The sequence below is a fragment of the Bombina bombina genome, chromosome 7 (assembly GCF_027579735.1).
Source record: "Bombina bombina isolate aBomBom1 chromosome 7, aBomBom1.pri, whole genome shotgun sequence".
NCBI lineage: Eukaryota > Metazoa > Chordata > Amphibia > Anura > Bombinatoridae > Bombina > Bombina bombina.
This window is the reverse complement of record NC_069505.1, coordinates 382,764,508-382,787,394: the sequence shown is the minus strand read 5'-3', so window position 1 is coordinate 382,787,394 and position 22,887 is coordinate 382,764,508. Positions and strand designations below refer to the sequence as shown.

Here is a 22,887-nt window from a genome sequence, read left to right as displayed (position 1 = left end):
TACACTTGCAGTCTGTCTACTTACTGGCGCATACACATGCAGGTCTGTCTACTTACTAGCGCATACACATGCAATCTGTCTACCTTCTAGCGCATACACATGCAGGTCTGTCTACTTACTAGCGCATACACATGCAGTCTGTCTTCCTTCTAGCGCATACACATGCAGGTCTGTCTACTTACTGGCGCATACACATGCAGTCTGTCTACTTACTGGCGCATACACATGCAGGTCTGTCTACTTACTAGCGCATACACATGCAGGACTGTCTACTTACTGGCGCATACACTTGCAGTCTGTCTACTTACTGGCGCATACACATGCAGGACTGTCTACTTACTGGCGCATACACATGCAGGTCTGTCTACTTACTAGCGCATACACATGCAGGTCTGTCTACTTACTGGCGCATACACATGCAGATCTGTCTACCTTCTAGCGCATACACATGCAGTCTGTCTACTTACTAGCGCATACACATGGAAGTCTGTCTACTTACTAGTGCATACACATGCATTCTGTCTACTTACTAGCGCATACACATGCAGTCTGTCTTCCTTCTAGCGCATACACTTGCAGTTTGTCTACTTACTGGCGCATACACATGCAGGTCTGTCTACTTACTGGCGCATACACATGCAGGTCTGTCTACTTACTAGCGCATATACATGCAGGTCTGTCTACTTACTAGCGCATACACATGCAGTCTGTCTACCTTCTAGCGCATACACATGCAGGTCTGTCGACTTACTAGCGCATACACATGCAGTCTGTCTTCCTTCTAGCGCATACACATGCAGGTCTGTCTACTTACTGGCGCATACACATGCAGTCTGTCTACTTACTGGCGCACACACATGCAGGTCTGTCTACTTACTAGCGCATACACATGAAGCCTGTCTACCTTCTAGCGCATACACATGCAGGTCTGTCTACTTACTAGCGCATACACATGCAGTCTGTCTACTTACTAGTGTATACACATGCAGTCTGTCTACTTACTAGCGCATACAAATGAAGTCTGTCTGCTTACTAGCGCATACACATGCAATCTGTCTACTTACTAGCGCACACACATGCAGTCTGTCTACTTACTAGCGCATACACATGCAGTCTGTCTACTTACTAGCGCATACACATGCAGTCTGTCTGCTTACTAGCGCATACACATGCAATCTGTCTACTTACTAGCGCACACACATGCAGTCTGTCTACTTACTAGCGCATACACATGCAGTCTGTCTACTTACTAGCGCATACACATGCAGTCTGTCTACTTACTGGCGCATACACATGCAGGTCTGTCTACTTACTGGCGCATACACATGCAGGTCTGTCTACTTACTGGCGCATGCACATGCAGGTCTGTCTACTTACTAGCGCATACACATGCAGGTCTGTCTACTTACTAGTGCATACACATGCAGGTCTGTCTGCTTACTAGCGCACACACATGCAGTTCTGTCTACTTACTAGCGCACACACATGCAGTCTGTCTACTTACTAGCGCATACACATGGAAGTCTGTCTACTTACTTGTGTACACACATGCAGTCTGTCTACTTACTAGCGCATACACATGCAGTCTGTCTACGTACTAGCGCATACACATGCAGGTCTGTCTACTTACTAGCGCATACACATGCAGTCTGTCTACTTACTAGCGCACACACATGCAGGTCTGTCTACTTACTAGCGCATACACATGCAGTCTGTCTACTTACTAGTGCATACACATGTAGTCTGTCTACTTACTAGAGCACACACATGCAGGTCTGTCTACTTACTAGCGCACACACATGCAGTCTGTCTACTCACTAGCGCACACACATGCAGTCTGTCTACTTACTAGCGCACACACATGCAGTCTGCTTACTAGTGCATACACATGCAGGTCTGTCTACTTACTAGCGCATATACATGCAGGTCTGTCTACTTACTAGCACACACACATGCAGGTCTGTCTACTTACTAGCGCATACACATGCAGGTCTGTCTACTTACTAGCACATACACATGCAATCTGTCTACTTACTAGCGCATACACTTGACACATGCAGTCTGTCTACTTACTAGCGCATACACATATCGTCTGTCTACTTACTAGCTCACACACATGCAAGTCTGTCACATGCAGGACTCTCGGCTTACTAGCACACACACATGCAGGTCTGTCTGCTTAATAGCGCACACACATGCAGGTCTCTGCTTACTAGCACACACACATGCAGGTCTGTCTACTTACTAACGCACACACATGCAGGTCTCTCTGCTTACTAGCGCACACACATGCAAGTCTGCCTACTTACTTGCGCACACACATGCAGGTCTGTCTGCTTACTAGCGAACACACATGCAAGTCTGCCTACTTACTTGCGCACACACATGCAGGTCTGCCTACTTACTTGCGCACACACATGCAGGTCTTTCTGCATGCAAGCACACTCACATGTAGGTCTGTCTACTTACTAGCGCACACACATGCTGGTCTCTCTGCTTACTAGCGCACACACATGCAGATCTGTCTGCTAACTATTGCACTCACATGCAGGTCTGCCCACTTACTAGTACACTCACATGCACACTTACATGCTGGTCTGTATTTACCAACACATTTTCTAGCGCACTCATGCAGGTCTTTAAGATTTCAAGCACACTCACATACAGGTATGTCAGATTACTATCACACTCACATGCAGGTATGTCAGATTACTATCACACTCACATGCAGGTATGTCAGATTACTATCACACTCACATGCAGGTATGTCCGATTACTATCACACTCACATGCAGGTATGTCCGATTTCTAGCATAGTCACATGCAGGTATGTCAGATTACTAGCGCAGTCACATACAGGTATGTCAGATTACTAGCGCAGTCACATACAGGTATGTCAGATTACTAGCGCAGTCACATGCAGGTATGTCAGATTACTAGCGCACTCACATGCATGTATGTCAGATTACTAGCGCAGTCACATGCACGTATGTCAGACTACTAGTGCACTCCCATGCAGATATGTCAAATTACTAGTGCAGTCACATGCATGTATGTCAAATTACTAGTGCTGTCACATGCATGTATTTCAGATTACTAGCGCACTCACATGCAGGTATGTCAGATTACTAGCGCACTCACATGCATGTATGTCAGATTACTAGCGCAGTCACATACAGGTATGTCAGAGTACTAGCCCACTCACATGCAGGTATGTCAGATTACTAGCGCACTCACATTCAGGTATGTCAGATTACTAGTGCAGTCACATGCATGTATGTCAGATTATTAGCACAGTCACATACAGGTATGTCAGATTACTAGCGCACTCACATGCAGGTATGTCAGATTACTAGTTCAGTCACACACAGTTATCTCAGATTACAAGTGCAGTCACATACAGGTATATCAGATTACTTGCGCACTCACATGAAGGTATGTCAGACTACTAGCATACTCACATGCAGGTATGCCAGATTACTTGTGCAGTCACATACAGGTATGTCAGATTACTAGCACAGTCACATGTAGGTATGTCAGATTACTAGCACACTCACATGCAGGTATCTCAGATTACTAGCACACTCACATGCAGGTATGTCAGATTACTATAAATAAAAAGAGAGAAGCGCTCAACCTGGGAACGAACAATAGCATAATAGCTTGTTCTATGGCTAGTTACCAACCAAGAAGCAGCCTCTTTTTGCTCCACATGTGCCTTTCACAGAGAAGAACTTTCCTGAAGAATATTAAGTTGCTCCTGACTTCACAGTACAGTCCAGCCCCGAAATACCAGGCAATCCTTCTCTGAACGAGAAACCGCAAAACCCCAGACGTACGTTTCGGCCTATTGTGGGTCTCGTCAGTGAGGTGCAACCATATCACTCTAGGCACACTGAGCAACGCGTCTCCCTAAGTGTCATAATTTGCATACATAAAAAGAGAGATGCGCTCAACCTGGGAACGAACAATAGCATAATAGCTTGTTCTATGGCTAGTTACCACCCAAGAAGCAGCCTCTTTGTGCTCAACATGTGCCTTTCACAGAGAATAATTTTCCTGAAGCATATTAATCTGATCCTGACTTCACAGTACAGTCCAGCCTCGAAATTCCAGGCAATCCCTCTCTGAATGAGAAACCGCAAAACCCCAGACGTACGTTTCGGCCTATTGTGGGCCTCGTCAGATTACTAGCACAGTCACATACAGGTATGTCAGATTACTAGTGCACTCACATGCAGGTATGTCAGATTACTAGCACACTCACATGCAGGTATGTCAGATTACTAGCGCAGTCACATACATGTATGTCAGATTACTAGTGCAATCACATACAGTAATGTCAGATTACTAGTGCAGTCACATGCAGTTATGTCAGATTACTTGCACAGTCACATGAAGGTATGTCAGATTACTAGTGCAGTCACATGCAGGTATGTCAGATTACTAGTGCAATCACATACAGGAATGTCAGATTACTAGTGCACTCACATGCAGGTATGTCAGATTACTAGCGCACTCACATGCATGTATGTCAGATTACTAGCACACTCACATGCAGGTATGTCAGATTACTAGCACACTCACATGCAGGTATGTCAGATTACTAGTGCAATCACATACAGGAATGTCAGATTACTAGTGCAGTCACATGCAGGTATGTCAGATTGCTAGTGCAGTCACATACAGGAATGTCAGATTACTAACGCACTCACATGCAGGTATGTCAGATTACTAGCACACTCACATGCAGGTATGTCAGATTACTAGTGCAGTCACATGCACGTATGTCAGATTACTATTGCAGTCACATGCAGTTATATCAGATTACTAGGGCAGTCACATGCAGTTATGTCAGATTACTAGCGCAGTCACATGCATGTATGTCAGGTTACTAGCGCAGTCACAATCAAGTATGTCAGATTACTAGCGCAGTCACATGCAGGTATGTCAGATTACTAGCGCAGTCACATGCAGGTATGTCAGATTACTAGCGCAGTCACATGCAGGTATGTCAGATTACTAGCGCAGTCACATGCATGTATGTCAGATTACTAGCACAGTCACATGCAGGTATGTCAGATTACTAGCGCACTCACATGCAGGTATGTCAGATTACTAGCACAGTCACATTCAGGTATGTCAGATTACTATTGCAGTCACATGCAGGTATGTCAGATTACTAGCGCAGTCACATGCAGGTATGTCAGATTACTAGCGCAGTCACATGCAGGTATGTCAGATTACTAGCGCAGTCACATACAGGTATGTCAGATTACTAGCGCAGTCATATGCAGGTATGTCAGATTACTAGCACAGTCACATTCAGGTATGTCAGATTACTATTGCAGTCACATGCAGGTATGTCAGATTACTAGCACAGTCACATTCAGGTATGTCATATTACTAGCGCAGTCACATGCAGGTATGTCAGATTACTAGCGCAGTCACATGCAGGTATGTCAGATTACTAGCGCAGTCACATGCAGGTATGTCATATTACTAGCGCAGTCACATGCAGGTATGTCAGATTACTAGCGCAGTCACATGCAGGTATGTCAGATTACTAGCGCAGTCACATGCAGGTATGTCATATTACTAGCGCAGTCACATGCAGGTATGTCAGATTACTAGCGCAGTCACATGCAGGTATGTCAGATTACTAGCGCAGTCACATACAGGTATGTCAGATTACTAGCGCAGTCACATGCAGGTATGTCAGATTACTAGCACACTCACATGCAGGTATGTCAGATTACTAGCGCAGTCACATTCAGGTATGTCAGATTACTAGCGCAGTCACATGCAGGTATGTCAGATTACTAGCGCAGTCACATGCAGGTATGTCAGATTACTAGCACAGTCACATTCAGGTATGTCAGATTACTAGCGCAGTCACATGAAGGTATGTCAGATTACTAGCGCAGTCACATGCAGGTATGTCAGATTACTAGCGCAGTCACATACAGATATGTCAGATTACTAGCGCAGTCACATGCAGGTATGTCAGATTACTAGCGCAGTCACATTCAGGTATGTCAGATTACTAGCGCAGTCACATGCAGGTATGTCAGATTACTAGCGCAGTCACATACAGGTATGTCAGATTACTAGCGCAGTCACATGCAGGTATGTCAGATTACTAGCGCAGTCACATTCAGGTATGTCAGATTACTAGCGCAGTCACATGCAGGTATGTCAGATTACTAGTGCAGTCACATGCAGGTATGTCAGATTACTAGCGCAGTCACATTCAGGTATGTCAGATTACTAGCGCAGTCACATGCAGGTATGTCATATTACTAGCGCAGTCACATTCAGGTATGTCAGATTACTAGCGCAGTCATATGCAGGTATGTCAGATTACTAGCGCAGTCACATGCAGGTATGTCAGATTACTAGCACACTCACATGCAGGTATGTCAGATTACTAGCGCAGTCACATGCAGGTATGTCATATTACTAGCGCAGTCACATTCAGGTATGTCAGATTACTAGCGCAGTCATATGCAGGTATGTCAGATTACTAGCGCAGTCACATTCAGGTATGTCAGATTACTAGCGCAGTCATATGCAGGTATGTCAGATTACTAGCGCAGTCACATGCAGATATGTCAGATTACTAGCGCACTCACATGCAGGTATGTCAGATTACTAGCGCAGTCACATACTGGTATGTCAGATTGGAACAGCCGATAGGATGAGAGCTTAATCCTATCTTTGGGGCAATGCCCCACAAAAGGCCCTTTTAAGGGCCATTGTTAGTTTATTGTAGGCTAGGGTTTTTTTTTTATGGGGGGGCTTTTTTATTTTGATAGGGCTATTAGATTAGGTGTAAAAAAATATTTTTTAATTTGATTTGTTTTTTTCTCGTAATTTAGTGTTTTTGTTTTTTTTTGTAATGTAGTACTTTTAGTAATGTTTAGACTCAGGGTTTATGTTAGAGTGTTAGGTGTAAACATAACTTGTTTTCTACCATAGAAATCAATGGGGTATACTTCATTCTCTGGCAGCATCGTGCATAAGCTTTCAGTGCTTTCAGACTCCCATTGATTTCTATGGCATCCGCGGCCTCAAGGGTGGCGGAATGAAAACCAGGTACGCTGTGTCGAAAAAGACACGAGCGTACCTGTTAACTATTTGATAAATGTGTATTCGGAACATCTGTAATGACGTAAGCATCGTTCTGCGTCGCTTGTTACGTCACAAATTTCAACATTTGCCGGTCTTGATGCTTAGATAACTAGGTTGGATCAGTCTTGCAACAATTACGACGCAGTATTCCAGCGTATTTGCGGTTGACAGCTTGATAAATATCCCCCTTATACTCTATACATAACTGCGCACACATATACATTCATCCTCATACTAATGCAGTCACTCACGGCAATATGTCACCTCCATCACACAAGTCATCTGATTCTGTCACACACCTCTCATCACCAGATCTCTTCCCTACTTCTCTGTGCTTCAGAGATGCAGCTAGTAGAGTGTAAGTCTTTAATTGCCTGTTAATGATCTCTGTGCTGTACATGGGGGGTGAATTTGCCATGATAACATCACATTCAGCCTCCTGATTGGTCACACTTTGGTCTCACGCATTTATTTGTTATTTTGCTACTGTTACTTTGGAGGAATACAAATATATTCAAAACAGTTTCATATTTTTGCATGCTTGCCATAAGCAGGACTCTGTAGGGACCACATAGCACTGCAATGTGTCAATGCTCTGCAGGGTAAAGTGGCTTTATGGCAGAATAACGTCCACCACTTGGTTATGTTTTGCAATGCTGTGCAGCATGTAATGATCTGTGAATAAATTAGAAATGCTATGCAGAATAATAATGCTTTTTGGACGGATATGCTGTTGAGGAGAGGGTTGCTCTTCATAATTGCTGTGCTCTTTAAGATTGTGTTATTGCAGCATGGTTTGTGTAAAATGCTGGCAAACTCTTGGCTGAATGTATATGCCAGGCACTAGACGGGAACTGTAACGTAATTATCTTGCAGGTGATGTCCGTAATGACCTGTATGTGACCCTGGAGCGAGGTGACTTTGAGAGGGGAGGAAAAAGTGTGCAGAAGAATATAGAGGTTACAATGCATGTCCTGTATGCAGACGGAGAGAATCTGAGGGTGAGTCCCCTGTGTGGTATGGATATGTGCATTTGTATTTATAATCTTTTATATATATATATATCGCTTTATATATCTCATGTAAATCTTGTACACTAAACAAGATATCCCAGTACCAGCTTTCATTTCAAATCTACTTTATTATCATTCTAAAGACATAGCATAAACTAGACAATGTTTCAGTTATGTCCTTACAATTTATATATGTTTTCCTAATGTATATATTACAACTGATTTATTAATTCCTTTTAGCCAAAATAAATATAGCGCAGTGATTAACCTCTTTTGACCGCCACACATAGAGCAGTGATTAAATCCACATCCTGACATGCACAGAAATGTAAACTGCTTAGTCACACATTAACACCTTACCTGTCAAGCACATAGAGACCATCATTAACCCTTACCTTGCAGCCCCCCACTGCCGCTCACATCGGGGCTTGTGTTTATAATCAAAAGGTTGGCGACTACAATTCCCAGCATGCCTTGCTATGATCACTTTACAGCCAACCAGGACAAAGGAATGGGTATCTGGGCATTGCCTCTCTGTCTTGATATGTTGCAGCAACATTAGTAAGATACTGGGAATTCTTCTCACTACCTTTTTTATAGTAAATAAAAGCCGTACTGATCTGCCTGTTTCACAAAATTACTAGACATTTTCCCCTAGTACTGCCCTAGATTTGTACCTAATTGGCTTAGCAGGAAATACATCGCTACTGTACATTTGACTGTTTAACCTAATCTTCTATTTGTTTTAAATGATACAAAAAATAAGCCCGTTTTTTATATTGCAGAGGATGTATGATCTGTGTTGTATCTCCCTGCAGGACTGTGTTAGCCTGGGTACCGGAGAGCCGCCTCGCACTCAGTATCACTCCTACGTTCTTTATCACAACAACAGTCCCCGCTGGGGGGAGCTCATCAAGCTTCCTGTTCCCATTGATCGGTTCCGAGGGTCCCACCTGCGTTTCGAGTTCAGGCACTGCTCGAGTATGTAGTATGGGGAGGAAAAAGAGCAAACACATAACATCCTCAGTTTTTTAGCATTATATGTTCAGTTCCAAGACAATTCCATGTGCATCTCTATTCTGCACATTTCAGATTTAAAGGGGCAATAAGTTACAGTCTAGTCAAAATGTAACTTTCATGATTCAGATAGGGCATGCAATTTTAAACAATTTTCCAATTTACTTAATCAAATTTGCCTTGTTCTTTTGGTATTCTTTGTTGAAAAATAAACCTATGTAGGATCATATGCTAATTTCTAAGCCCTTGAAGACCGCCTTTTATCTCAGTGCATTTTGACAGTTTTTCACAGTTAGACAGCGCTAGTTCATGTGTGGCATATATATACCATTGTGCTCACTTCTGTTATTTATGAGTCAATTCTAATTGGCTACAATGCAAGTCTGTCAAAAGAACTGAGATAAGGGGGCAGTCTGCAGAGGCTTTGATATAAGGTAGTCACAGAGGTAAAAAGTGTATTAATATAACTGTGCTGGTTATGCAAAACTGGGGAAAGGGTAATAAAGGGATTATCTTTCTTTTTAAACAATAAAAATTCTGGAGTAGACTGTCCCTTTAAAGAACCATTAAATATAGTAGAATTACATAATAAAAAAATGCATAATAAAAAGACAATGCAGTAGCACTTACTCTGAAGTTTACATAACTGCTGCCCTATCTGAATCATGAACGTTTTATTTTTTATGTTTACTGTTCCTTTAACTACTTATGCATCTTAAACATACTTAAGTACTGACCCTGCAACAAGCTTCACTGTAATAGCTTTGATCAGGGCACAAGCTCATTTACCTTTGTCCCTAAATGACCACAGAATAGTTAGCCATGAACATGAATACCGCCAGGCTTCTCAAGTGGTGTCTTCTTAATTGTTCTTGATTTGCAAAACTTTGTAAATGGTGCAGATAAGATGATAGGGTTGAATAAATGTTATAATTAGAATGAGGTACAGATCATTTACATTTCCCACTACAATATCCCTTTAATTATGTGTTTAATGAATTAGAGCATGTCATATTTTTTTTTCCACCACAATGTCCCTTTAACTTCGCCACCTCTAAGGAAACAGCAAGATTAGGAAGCAATCAAAGGGTTCCCGTGTTACTTGCCCAGTTTAATAAATAGAGCCCTTAATCTGTGACCAGTTTAGATATTTTGCTCAAAACAGCCAAAATTGATTTTCACAAAGTTAAAGGGACCTCAAGATATTAATATACATGGTTTAATTACATGCAGGGAAACAACTTTGCAATATACTTTAATTATTTATTTTGTTCTCCTTTCATGTAATTTAATTCTGAATATTGTGGGCTTTCCAATTCATGTTAAGCAAGGAAGTGCAGACACAGCTCTATTCTATACCCTCATTGGTTGCACACTCTAGTAAGCCATTTATAGCCGTTCTTCTGCAGATAGGTAACCTAAGTTGCAATATGGTGGCGCCCACAGCTTTATAGACATTAACTTTATCTTTAGTTTTTCAATATTTAAACAACTAATATAATTTATAAAATTACACGTACAAATTCTTCTCAGGCTAATCTTGATTCCAAATACATCATTCAAGCAGTGATTTATTTAGTGTTTAATATCCCTTTAAAGCAGTTGAATTGGACATTTCCAAAAATCTTGCAAAACGCTGCTAGAGATGGGTTTTTATCTTTTGTTACCTTCAATATCTAGAAAATCCCAGCAGAAAGTTCCCTTGAAAAGTCAGTGATATTTCTTTTGTTATAGTATTCCTGTTTTATAGTTTTGTAATTTGAGTAGTTCTTTTAATTCACACAACACTTCTAATGCATTGGAATGGCTCAGAAAACAAAGGCAGGAATCAGCTGAGCATATTTTATTCTAATGTATTAGCTTGGGGTCAATGTTTGTACCCACTATTGCTGCACATTCATTATTTGTATACATTGTGATTGCCCTATTGCTTGAAAACACTGACTTGTAATTAACTCCTTGCACACCGTTGTTGCTGAGTCAGTACTGGGCTATCATCACTACAATTCACTGCCGGCATGCTCACTTTACATTTAATGCCTGTGCACATGACTGAAGAGATACAGTCGCTGCAGTCAATGCTGCACACAATGATAAAAAAAAAAAATCACGTACGGCACTGCAAACAAAACAAAAAAATCACTGCAAGTCACTGCTTGTGCACAGCACTATAAACAAAACAATATCACTGTACAGTCACTGCTTGTGCACATCCTTGGGGGGGGGGACTACTCTCTCTGTCTGATCACATCTCTTTTCCTATGACTGTTTCAGCTAAGGATAAAGGTGAGAAGAAGCTATTTGGATTCTCCTTCACCCCCTTGATGAGAGACGATGGGACCACGCTGTCTGATGATACCCATGACCTCTATGTGTACAAGGTACTGGTCCCTCCTCTGCCCACCATAACCCTGTGCCCCGTCACCTCACAAGCCTCTAACTCCTTACTGTGTCTCTGCAGTGTGATGAGAACAGCACCTTCAATAACCACGCTCTGTATCTTGGCCTCCCCTGCTGTAAGGACGACATGAGTGGTTGCCCTAACATCCCTTCCAGTTTAATCTTCCAGCGCAGCTCCAAAGAGACCTTCAGCATTTCTACCCAGCTCTCTTCTACCAAACTCACGCAGAATGGTATGGCACCCTCCGTGCCCATGTGACACACCCTGGCATTGCCCACATGGGGCATGACCTACAAACATACATTTTAATGGCAGATAAGAACAAAAAAATCATTGTTTGTCCTTATTTCTTTCTGAACTGTAATCTTAACCAATGTATAGCTTTATGCATGCACCATATGTTGATTCAATCTTTTTAAAGGGATACTAAACCCATTTTTTTTTCATGATTCAGATAGAGCATGCAATTTTAAGCCACTTTCTAATTTACTCCTATTATCAAATTCTCTTCGTTCTCTTGCTATCTTTATTTGACAAAGCAGGAATGTAAGGTTAGGAGCCGGCCCATTTAGGGGTTCAGCAAGCGCTACCCAGGTTCTGAACCAAAAATGGTCCGGCTCCTAAGCTTTCATTCCTGCTTTTTCAAATAAAGATACCACGAGAACAAAGAAAAATTGATAATACGAGTACATTAGTAAGTTGCTTAAAATTGCATGCTCTATCTGAATCATGAAAGAAAAAAATTGGGTTCAGTGTCCCTTTAAGGACAGATGTTGGGGATTACTATGAGGCTATAACTCTCTCACAAGATTGTTCTCTTGAATTTTAATTATTTTACTATTTCTTCCCTTCACTGTCTCCAATTTCCTCTACCCCATTTTCTCCCCTATATCTTACTCTCTCCCCCCCCACACACACACTTTCTCTTTCCTACACTCTACAATTTCCACCCCCTTACTTGCTTCCTCTCCTTTCTCTAACTCTCCCCCCTCCCCTCTGTTTCCCTCTCTCTTCTTCTCACTCCCCTCACTCTCTTCAAATTCCCCTTTCTCTCGTCCCCACCCTCTTCCCCTTTCTCTGTCTCTCAGTCGACCTCCTGGCTCTGCTTAAATGGAAGGCGTACCCAGATCGGATACTAGATATTCTCGGACGTCTGCGGCATGTTAGCGGGGAGGAGATTGTAAAGGTACAAAATGTCACTTTACCAACCTCACATTGGGGACCTCTCTTCATCTCACTCTGTAGTAGACAACCTACGTCAAAGCTACTCATGGTGTTAAACTTCACCGTGAGGGACATTTTATGTATAAAAATAAATGAAAGAGCAACAAATAAATATTTTTTAAAGATAGCATAAAAAAAGATTATATATATATATATATATATATATATACAGTATATATATATATATATATATATATATATATATATATATATATATATATATATATATATATATATAAACCAAAAAAGAGAGACTGCACTCACTGGATTTGCAAAGAAAATCCATAAACATACTGGTAATGTTTCGGGGTGCGTAACCCCTTCCTCAGACCATATCTATCTATCTAGCTATCATAAATCTGTCTCTATCATCTATCTCTGTCTCTATCTATCTCTGTCTCTGTCTATCTCCCCCTCTCTATCTATCTATCATCTATCTATCTATCTCTCCCCCCTCTCTCTCTCTCTCTCTCTCTCTCTCTATCTATATCTCACCCTTTCTATCTCTCCCCCCTCTATCTATCTCTCCCCCTCTCTATCAATCTCTCCCCCTCTCTATCTATTTATCTGTCTGTCTATCTATCACTAGCTATCTCCTCTCTATTTATCTATCTATCTCTGTCTCTAGCTATCTCCTTTCCATGGCAGCATTCTGAGGTAGTCTCAGGAGTGTGCACATGACTTGAGCACTATATGGCAACAATGTCAGCAACAATGATTGTAGCAATATTATATATACTGGGCCAGATTACGAGTACATTAGTATGTAACACCCCGCTCGCTCGCTAATTTTGCTAGAAGTAAGCTTTTTGCACACGTCGGTAGCGCACATAGTGCAAGTTGAAAGTAAAACGTTTTCGCTCACATGTTAACCTAATGCACGCAAAAAGGCCAAGTTAGAATATCGCAAATGCGTTAATTTATTCCCCCATAGAAGTCAATTGTAGCAAATAAATGGGGGAAGAAAACTAACAGTCCACTCACGCGTAAACCTGATTGCATATTCTCAAGTGCTTTAACCGGACATTAAAATGTGAATCTTTCAGATTCCAATGTTCTTCACATAGAAGAATATGTTCTATTTATTCATAAATACATATTTCTCTATATATACAGTATATGATATTTGGTACAATATAAATCTAATATAAATCTATATATATATATTTATAGATGATTATATATAGGTATAGATATATACAGAAATATATATATATAAATAGGAATATCTATTTAAAAATACATAGAACATATTCTGTTATGCAGAACATTGGAATGTGAAATATTTATAGTAAATACACTGTATTTAATATTATATGAATATTGCATAAATATGTTTTTTCATGTTTTCATCGTCTTGACTGCACATATATATATATATATATATATATATATATATGTGTGTGTACATATATATGTATGTGTTTATTTGTGTATGTGTCTCATATATACACATATAAATGCATCTTTACACACATATATATATATATATATATATATATACATAAATATACAGTATCTCAAAAAAGTGAGTGGGCCCAATTTGGACATTTCCCCTTAGGGGTGTAGTCACTTTTGTTGCCAATGGTTTAGACATTAATGGCTGTGTGTTGAGTTATTTTGAGGGGACAGCAAATTTACACTGTTATACAGGCTGTACACTCACTACTTTACATTGTAGCAAAGTATCATTTCTTCAGTGTTGTCACAAGAAAAGATATAAATATTTACAAAAATGTGAGGGGTGTACTGACTTTTGTGGGATACTGTACATATTTAGAGATAAATATGTATGTATCTCTATGTTAAAGCCATTTGCAGCTTTTTTTAACCCCTTGACACCTCATATCTTTGAGCCCTTATAACTTTTTATTTTTTAATAATTGTTATGAGATAGTGTTATTGTGAGTGTAACTGTACTTTTCAATGTATTTTTTATATGTTTTGTGACCGTTTTTTTGTTTCACGAAACAGTGAACCAGAGCTCTGAGGACGCACTATCCCAACGCACTTTAACTTCAATTGCGCTCAAGCAATCACGTTTACTTTCAACTTAAAATATGAGCACTACATCCGACGCTTGCTAATAGCCTCTATAAACACGATATCATTTGTTTGAAACTGTTAGTGCGCCACTCGAAATCTGGCCCACAGTGTATAAAATATGTGCACATTCCTGAGTCTACCTCGGTAAGGTCTCATGGAAAGTAGCTAAGTTTCAACAAAATTATACAGAGAGAAAGAGTTAATTTTGTTAATAGAGCATAAATTGTTTTGTTTTTTTAACTTTTAAGATTACTTCTATCATTTGACTTTATTCTTGGTTCCCTGTCCTTTTAAAAATTGGAGAAAAAAAACAACCCTAAACTAAAACATGCTTTTTGAAAGAAAAAAGATTAAGGCTGGTGAATTAGATACATCCAAAAGTCATGTAAAAATCTGGCAAATGGTGTTTCCACTAGATTGGAACTCATCTTGCATTCTCTCAATGTAACCTGGTTTTCTGATAGGCTGAAATGGACCTTGATTAATACAAAAGAAAATCTTTGATGTAAATTAATTTGTAGGGTTCTCTAGTAGGTGGAATAGACCAGTGTTTCTTAACTGCGGTCTTCAAGTACCCCCCAACAGGCCAGGTTTTCATTATAGCTGAACTAGAGCACAGGTGAAACAATCAGCTGATGGGTGAAAGTAGGTTAGTAACTATGGTTACTGATCAGCTGATTATTTCACCTGTGCTCTGGTTCAGCTATAATGAAAAAACCTGGCCTGTTGCGGGTACTTGCGGGCTGCGGTTGATAAACACTGGTATAGACCCCATGTTTGGATAAGTTCCCAAAGTAATTAAACATATTACTGTGCCGTCTCTCAGGACTTACGGTCTGGTGATAAAGCCTTCAAAGCCATCAGATTTATAGATGATTTTTTAGGTTGCCTTTGACACACACAGTGAATTCATTACTTACTTGGCTACAATAATGTTGTTAACTAGCTATAAAAATGATAAACTGGTTGATATTTTCTAAGAATTCATTTTTAGTGACTCTTGTCATCCCCACTTCTAAAGAAAATTTGGATACCAAAAGTATAGTGCATTTAATTCAAATGGTTATTGTAACTCACATCTAAAACAACATACAAAAAAATTAATTGGACATCAGTTTATCATAACACTGTTGCTTGTATATAAACATGTATGTAAGCCCTGCAAAGTTAGGTCCAGAGTAAAAATGCATTACTCAGGACTAGCTAGTGAATAATGGCTACACACATATGCCTCTTGTGATTGGCTTACCAGATGTGATCAACTAGGTTCCAGCAGTGCATTGCTGCTCTGGAGCTGACTTAAAGGGACACTGAACCCAAATTTTTTTTCTTTCATGATTCAGATAGAGCATGAAATTTTAAGCAACTTTCTAATATACTCCTATTATCAATTTTTCTTTGTTCTCTTGCTATCTTTATTTTTAAAGCAGGAATGTAAATCTTAGCAGCCAGCCAATTTTAGGTTCAGCACCATGGATAGCGTTTGCTTATTGGAAACTTACATTTACCCACCAATAAGCAAGCATAACCCAGATTATCAACCAAAAATGGGCCGGCTCCTTTGCATCACATTCCTGCTTTTTAATTAAAGATAGCAAGAGAACGAAGAAAATTTGATAATAGGAGTAAATTAGAAAGTTGCTTAATATTGCATGCTCTATCTAAATCATGAAAGAAAAATTTTGGGTTTAGTGTCCCTTTAACCCCTTAATGACAGCGACTTACCTGTAGTTCACTTTTCCTAAGGTTTTTTCTGGTCCTGTGATAGAGCGGGATGCAGAAATAGCGGAGGTCTCATTGGTGTCGTCCTCAATCCACACTAATTATTCCCCCAAAGTGTAAAAACGACAGCTGGCATACAGAGTATGTAGGCTATCATTAACGAGTTAAAACATGTGTTTAATCCTTTTGTATGGGGCTAAGCACATTGGGGTAAATTTATTAAGTGTCTAGCGGACATGATTTGCTATAGCGAATCATGTCCGCTCAACATTGCTAAATGCAGACAGCATACGCTGTCCACATTTATCAATGCACAAGCATTTCTTGTGAAATGCTTGTGCAATGCCGTCCCTTACCCACTGGCGGCCAATCGGTCACTAGCAAGGGCTGTCAATCATCCCGATCGGATCTGGATGATTTCAATCTGCCACCTAAAAGGTGGTGGACAGGTTACAGTACTGGTTACACACCTGAGTTGTACGACTAGCTCTACCGATTGGATCAGCAGTGGGTACTGCTTGGGACCAGCAGTGCTCTACAGGTCTTGAGCAGCACTTCTGGGGTCTTAAAAAAACATGCTGCAATGAATTAGAGCATGTATTTTTTTTAACTATTATGGCCCTTTACTAATAAAACAGTTGCATTATGGGTATGTGTAATTTAATGAGTTTCATGATTTTTTCAGATTTACATGATTTGGTCTAAAATATAGAGGGACAGTGTGAGAATTTAATATCTTGTAGAAGAAAGCGGCTGCGATATTTTACACCATCTTGTAAATCAATGTAAATCTTGATATTACAACATTACGAGTTTTGCACCACTGAAGCAATGGAGACAAAAGAAAAATCATAAAAAAGTTTAAATTTTCACTTTACAGAACAGGGATTTCCTTTGCAGGGTAACGAAATAAAAAAAAAAATTATAATATTTTAAAAATTTCTTAAAACACTTAAAAAAAAACACTTTAAAAAATATTCTACTGTATCATGTGGATATTTTTAAAAAACATTTTTAAACTAATTAAGATATCAATTTCTCAACTTTTGGTCAAGATTCCTGATTTCTCGAATTTTCATCAGTTCTCATTTGCTGTGCGAAACATCAGATAGATGACTAATAATTACATTTACATATGTAAATTTAGGAATGCCCATTAGTCAATAAATACATAAGAACGTTTTAATGAATTTAGACAATGGGGGATATTTATCAAAGCGTCAACTGAAAATACGCTTGAATCCCGCGTGGTATTTGTCGTGAGATTGATCCGCCGTAGTTATCAAAGTGTCAAGATCGTCAAAATGTTGAAATTTGTGACGTAATATACGCTCCCGCAATCTCAATCCGACGCAGATCGATGCTTACGTCATTACAGATATTTTGAATTCAGATTCGACTCTATTTGACCCTTTTCCAAATTTATTAAACATTTAACAGGTACACTCGCGTCTATTCCTACGCAGCGTACCTAGTTTTCGATCCGCCACCCTTGAGCCGCGGTTGACATAGAACTCAATGGTAGTCTGAAAACACAGCTTATGTTCGATGCTGCAAGACAATGAAGTATATTACATAATAAAAGTAAATTAGAAACTTTATTAAAATTGTATACCCTTTCTAAATCAAACAATATTATTGCTCCACATTTGGTGCACTAGTAGATATAGGGATAAAAATGAAAAATACATTACTACTTATGGATTATGCTACAACTTTGTCTCTCATTACAAAGCAAGGGGACAATATTATTTCTACATATTTGGTGCAAAGTTTGACCCCAAACTTGTTGCACTAATAGATATAGAAAGAAAAATGAAATAAATTCACAACATAATATAGCTAACTTTCTTTTTATTTTTTGGGAAAAATCTATGTGCACCATGTTTAAGCCATGTAATACAAGTCCCACTCTCCACTTCGCACCAATTTTGATGCAACACTTGTCACACCAATTATGACGCAAACTCCTAAACAACCCACACACTAGTGAATTTTTCAACCACTTTTGATTGGAATATGCATAATCACATGATTTATGACATCAGCCAATCTGATTCAAATATACATTTTAAACTATCACTAACAAATCATATTGCTTGATACTTGTGTCATTGATCACTCATCAGAACTTGTAAGTGCCATTTGTTACATTGTGTATTATACTTTGAAAGTATGTATATGTGAAATTAGTATTAAAGATAAACATTGATGCTGACATTAGGACACACAGTATAATATTTTAGACATTGATTTTAAATTTGAATTAATGTTTGATTTAATATAATCTTAAGCTGATTGCTCAAAGGGATAGCCCACCTAACATTAAACTGTCATGATTCAGATACAGCAGAAATTAAAATCACCTATTTACTGTCATGCTATTTTCATTGTATTTCTTCCTTCTCTTGAATTTATTTTTCAGTAATAAATGTAATCTTATATGCCAGCCCATTTTATAACACCTGTGTAGAGAGAAAAATGGCCCAGCTCTTAAAATATAAATTGATTGCAAATAAATACATATGATACCCCGATTACATGTTATTTTCGCAATTATTCCAGCTCAGAATAATAATAAATTTACAATATATACATAAAGTGGTATAAATAAACACAGAGATATGACAGACAACATTGTTTAGAACAAAAAAAGGAACTTAGGGACATGTAAATATGTTTGCAAAAGATTTCTGACATAGCACACACACATATGTATACAGTATATATATATATATATATATATATATATATATACATACAGGTGGCCCTCGTTTTACAACGGTTCAATTTACACCGTTTCAGAATAACAACCTTTTATTCCAGTCATGTGACTGATATTGAAAAGCATTGAGAAGCAGTGCATTTATTAAAATAGACAGTAGGTGGAGCTGTCCGCTTGTGTTGCAGCAAAGCCAAGCAAGCTGAAATTAATCAGTTTTACCAGACCTGAGCTATCGAGCAGATTTCAAAGGAATAAGATCTTCCTGTCTAAAAATCAGTCCAGATTGGAATGCATAGAAAGAACTGTTTGCAGAAAAATGCAAGTGAAGTCTGTGTTGTGTGATTATTGTATTAGGTTTATAATGCTGTGTAGCAAATGTTTTTGTTCATTTAACTTAGTTTAACCCCTTAATGACAACTGACGTACCAGGTACGTCCTGCAAAAACTAGCAGTTAGTGACAATGGACGTACCTGGTACGTCAGTTGTTTAAGAGAGTGCTGGAAGCGATCGCAATCGCTTCCAGCAGCTCTCAGGGTATTGCAGTGATGCCTCGATATTGAGGCATCCTGCAATACCCTTTAACAAGCATCCGATGCAGAGAGAGCCACTCTGTGGCCCTCTCTGCACCGGTAGCGATGGTGCCGTTCGTTGGTGGGTGGGAGCTTTCAAGGGAGGTGGGTGGGCGGCCCATCGCTACCCGGCATCCGGTATCTGCAAATGCTTTGTGCACGCCGGATGCTGGGAGCGTGCGGAGGGGGGCCTGTGGGCGCGCGCGCGTGCATGTGTGCGTGTGTGTGCGCGCGCGCGCGCAGCAACCACTGCCACCAATGATTAAAGAGAGAGGGGGGCAGAAAACATTAAAAAAAATACTAATAGGATCTGCTAGGGTAGGGGGATGGGGTTATTGGGGGGGGGGGAAGCTACACTACAGAAAACTATGTATTTAAGAAAAAAAAAAAAAAAAAAAGAACCTCTCTTTTTTTGGGAAAACTGGGTACTGGCAGACAGCTGCCAGTACCCAAGATGGTGGCAAATAGGTAGGTTGGGAGGATTAGAGAGCTGTTTGGGGGGGATCAGGGAGGTTGGGGGCTAAGGCAGGGGTCCATCACAGATGAATAATAAAAAAAAAAAACACCTTTTATTTTAGTACTGGCAGACTTTCTGCCAGTACTTAAGATGGCGGGGACAATTGTGGGGTGGGGGAGGGAAGAGAGCTGTTTGGGAGGGATCAGGGGGTGGGATGTGTCAGGTGGGAGGCTGATCTCTACACTAAAGCTAAAATTAACCCTGCAAGCTCTCTACAAGCTACCTAATTAACCCCTTAACTGCTGGGCATAATACAAGTGTGGTGCGCAGCAGCATTTAGTGGCCTCCTAATTGCCAAAAAGCAACGCCAAAGCCATATATGTCTGCTATTTCTGAACAAAGGAGATCCCAGAGAAGCATTTACAACCATTTGTGACATAATTGCACAAGCTGTTTGTAAATAATTTCAGTGAGAAACCTAAAATTGTGAAAATTTTAACTTTTTGTTTTATTTGCTCGCATTTGGTGGTGAAATGGTGGCATGAAATGTACCAAAATGGGCCTAGATCAATACTTTGGGTTGTCTACTACACTACACTAAAGCTAAAATTAACCCTTCAAGGTCTCTACAAGCTCCCTAATTAACCCCTTCACTGCTGGGCATAAAACACGTGTGGTGCGCAGTGGCATTTAGCGGCCTTCTAATTACCAAAAAGCAATGCCAAAGCCATATATGTCTGCTATTTCTGAACAAAGAGGATCCCAGAGAAGCATTTACAACCATTTGTGCCATAATTGCACAAACTGTTTGTAAATAATTTCAGTGAGAAACCTAAAGTTTGTGACAAAATTTGGGAAAAAGTGAACGATTTTTTTTTATTTGCTCGCATTTGGCAGTGAAATGGTGGCATGAAATATACCAAAATGGGTATAAATCAATACTTTGGGTTGTCTTCTAAAAATAAATATATACATGTCAAGGGATATTCAGAGATTCCGGACAGATATCAGTGTTCCAATGTAACTAGCGCTAATTTTGAAAAAAAGTGGTTTGGAAATAGCAAAGTGCTACTTGTATTTATTGCCCTATAACTTGCAAAAAAAGCAAAGATCATGTAAACATTGGGTATTTCTAAACTCAGGACAAAATTTAGAAACTATTTAGCATGGGTGTTTTTTGGTGGTCGTAGATGTGTAACAGATTTTTGGGGTCAAAGTTAGAAAAAGTGTGTTTTTTTCAATTTTTTCCTCATATTTTATAATTTTTTTTATAGTAAATTATAAGATATGATTAAAATAATGGTATCTTTAGAAAGTCCATTTAATGGCGAGAAAAACGGTATATAATATGTGTGGGTACAGTAAATGAGTAAGAGGAAAATTACAGCTAAACACAAACACTGCAGAAATGTAAAAATAGCCATTGTCATTAAGGGTAAGAAAATTGAAAAATGGTCCGGTCATTAAAGGGTTAATTATATATTCTGTGTTGTGTGATTATTTTATTAGGTTTATAATGCTGTTTAGCATTTAAAGTCTTCATTTAAAAGCTTTAAAAATAATGTATTAGGTGTTAATTATGACAATTTTGAGAGGGGCCTGGAACCTATCTCCCTCACTTCCCATTGACTTACATTGTAAACTGGGTTTCAATTTACAACGGTTTCGATTTACAACCATTCCTTCTGGAACCTAACCCTGGTGTAAACTGAGGGCTACCTTTTTTTTTTTTCTCTTACCCACATTTTTCATTTTTTATTATTTTTTCATCTTTATTATTATTTTTATTTTTATTTATATTTATTTTTATTATTTTTTTTGTCTTTATTCTCATGTTTATTATTTTTTCACTTGGTGGTTCTTCTCTCAGGTTTTTTCGGGTTTCTTTAATTTTTGGTTTTATTTTCAGGTTGTACTTTTGATCTAAGATTCATGGACAATGATACTTTGTTATTCCTAATGTTATGCTTCTGGAGCCTTGACATGGAGTATATTTAGATTTGCTTGTTTAGCTTATCTTGCTTGATACAGTGTTAGGATATAATTTATCCCCGTTTAGGAATTATTTGTTTGTTACTCACCTAATCTAGGATTTCATAGATATTGTATACTGACTATTGTAGTATAGGGACTTAGAGATATTAGGATGGTTTTCTAACTATTATGTTACGATTTATTACCTGGATGTCAGAGCCCACTTTTTAGAAATGTTTTTCCCAGCATATATTTCTCGCTTAGCCTCTTGTAAATAATACTGTATCTTTGCACAGTTAACTAATTTTTAATGTTTAAGTTTTAATATGTAACAGGGATTCTGCCGGGAGGCGTCCTGGTTGCTATGGTAACCGGTGACGTAGTGTTCTGCGCACGGCTGCTGACTTCCGGTACGCCACCGGCGGGACTGCACTTGGGAGCGGGTTTGTTTGCTTGCTATAAAGGGTGAGTTATTGTATGTACCTGTAATTGTTGTCTGAAGACGGGGGCAACCCCGAAACGTCACGGATTAAAAGTGTTTTTTGCTCAATAAGACCCGGTGAGTGCTTTTCTCTTTGGATGCTTGTATTGTTATTTTTAAGCA

The 22,887-nt window shown here is 39.2% G+C and overlaps 1 protein-coding gene across 1 annotated transcript in view; it reads left to right on the top strand.

The window, feature by feature from the left end:
* The window catches only part of DOCK3 (dedicator of cytokinesis 3), a 924,676-nt gene that overhangs the window by 629,420 nt on the left and 272,369 nt on the right, over window positions 1-22,887 (top strand). Inside the window, exons 15-19 of the mRNA XM_053721106.1 lie at window positions 8,011-8,135; window positions 8,966-9,128; window positions 11,439-11,545; window positions 11,626-11,797; window positions 12,654-12,751. Of these exons, the coding sequence (XP_053577081.1) occupies window positions 8,011-8,135; window positions 8,966-9,128; window positions 11,439-11,545; window positions 11,626-11,797; window positions 12,654-12,751 (665 nt within the window). The remainder of the gene's footprint in view (window positions 1-8,010; window positions 8,136-8,965; window positions 9,129-11,438; window positions 11,546-11,625; window positions 11,798-12,653; window positions 12,752-22,887) is intronic.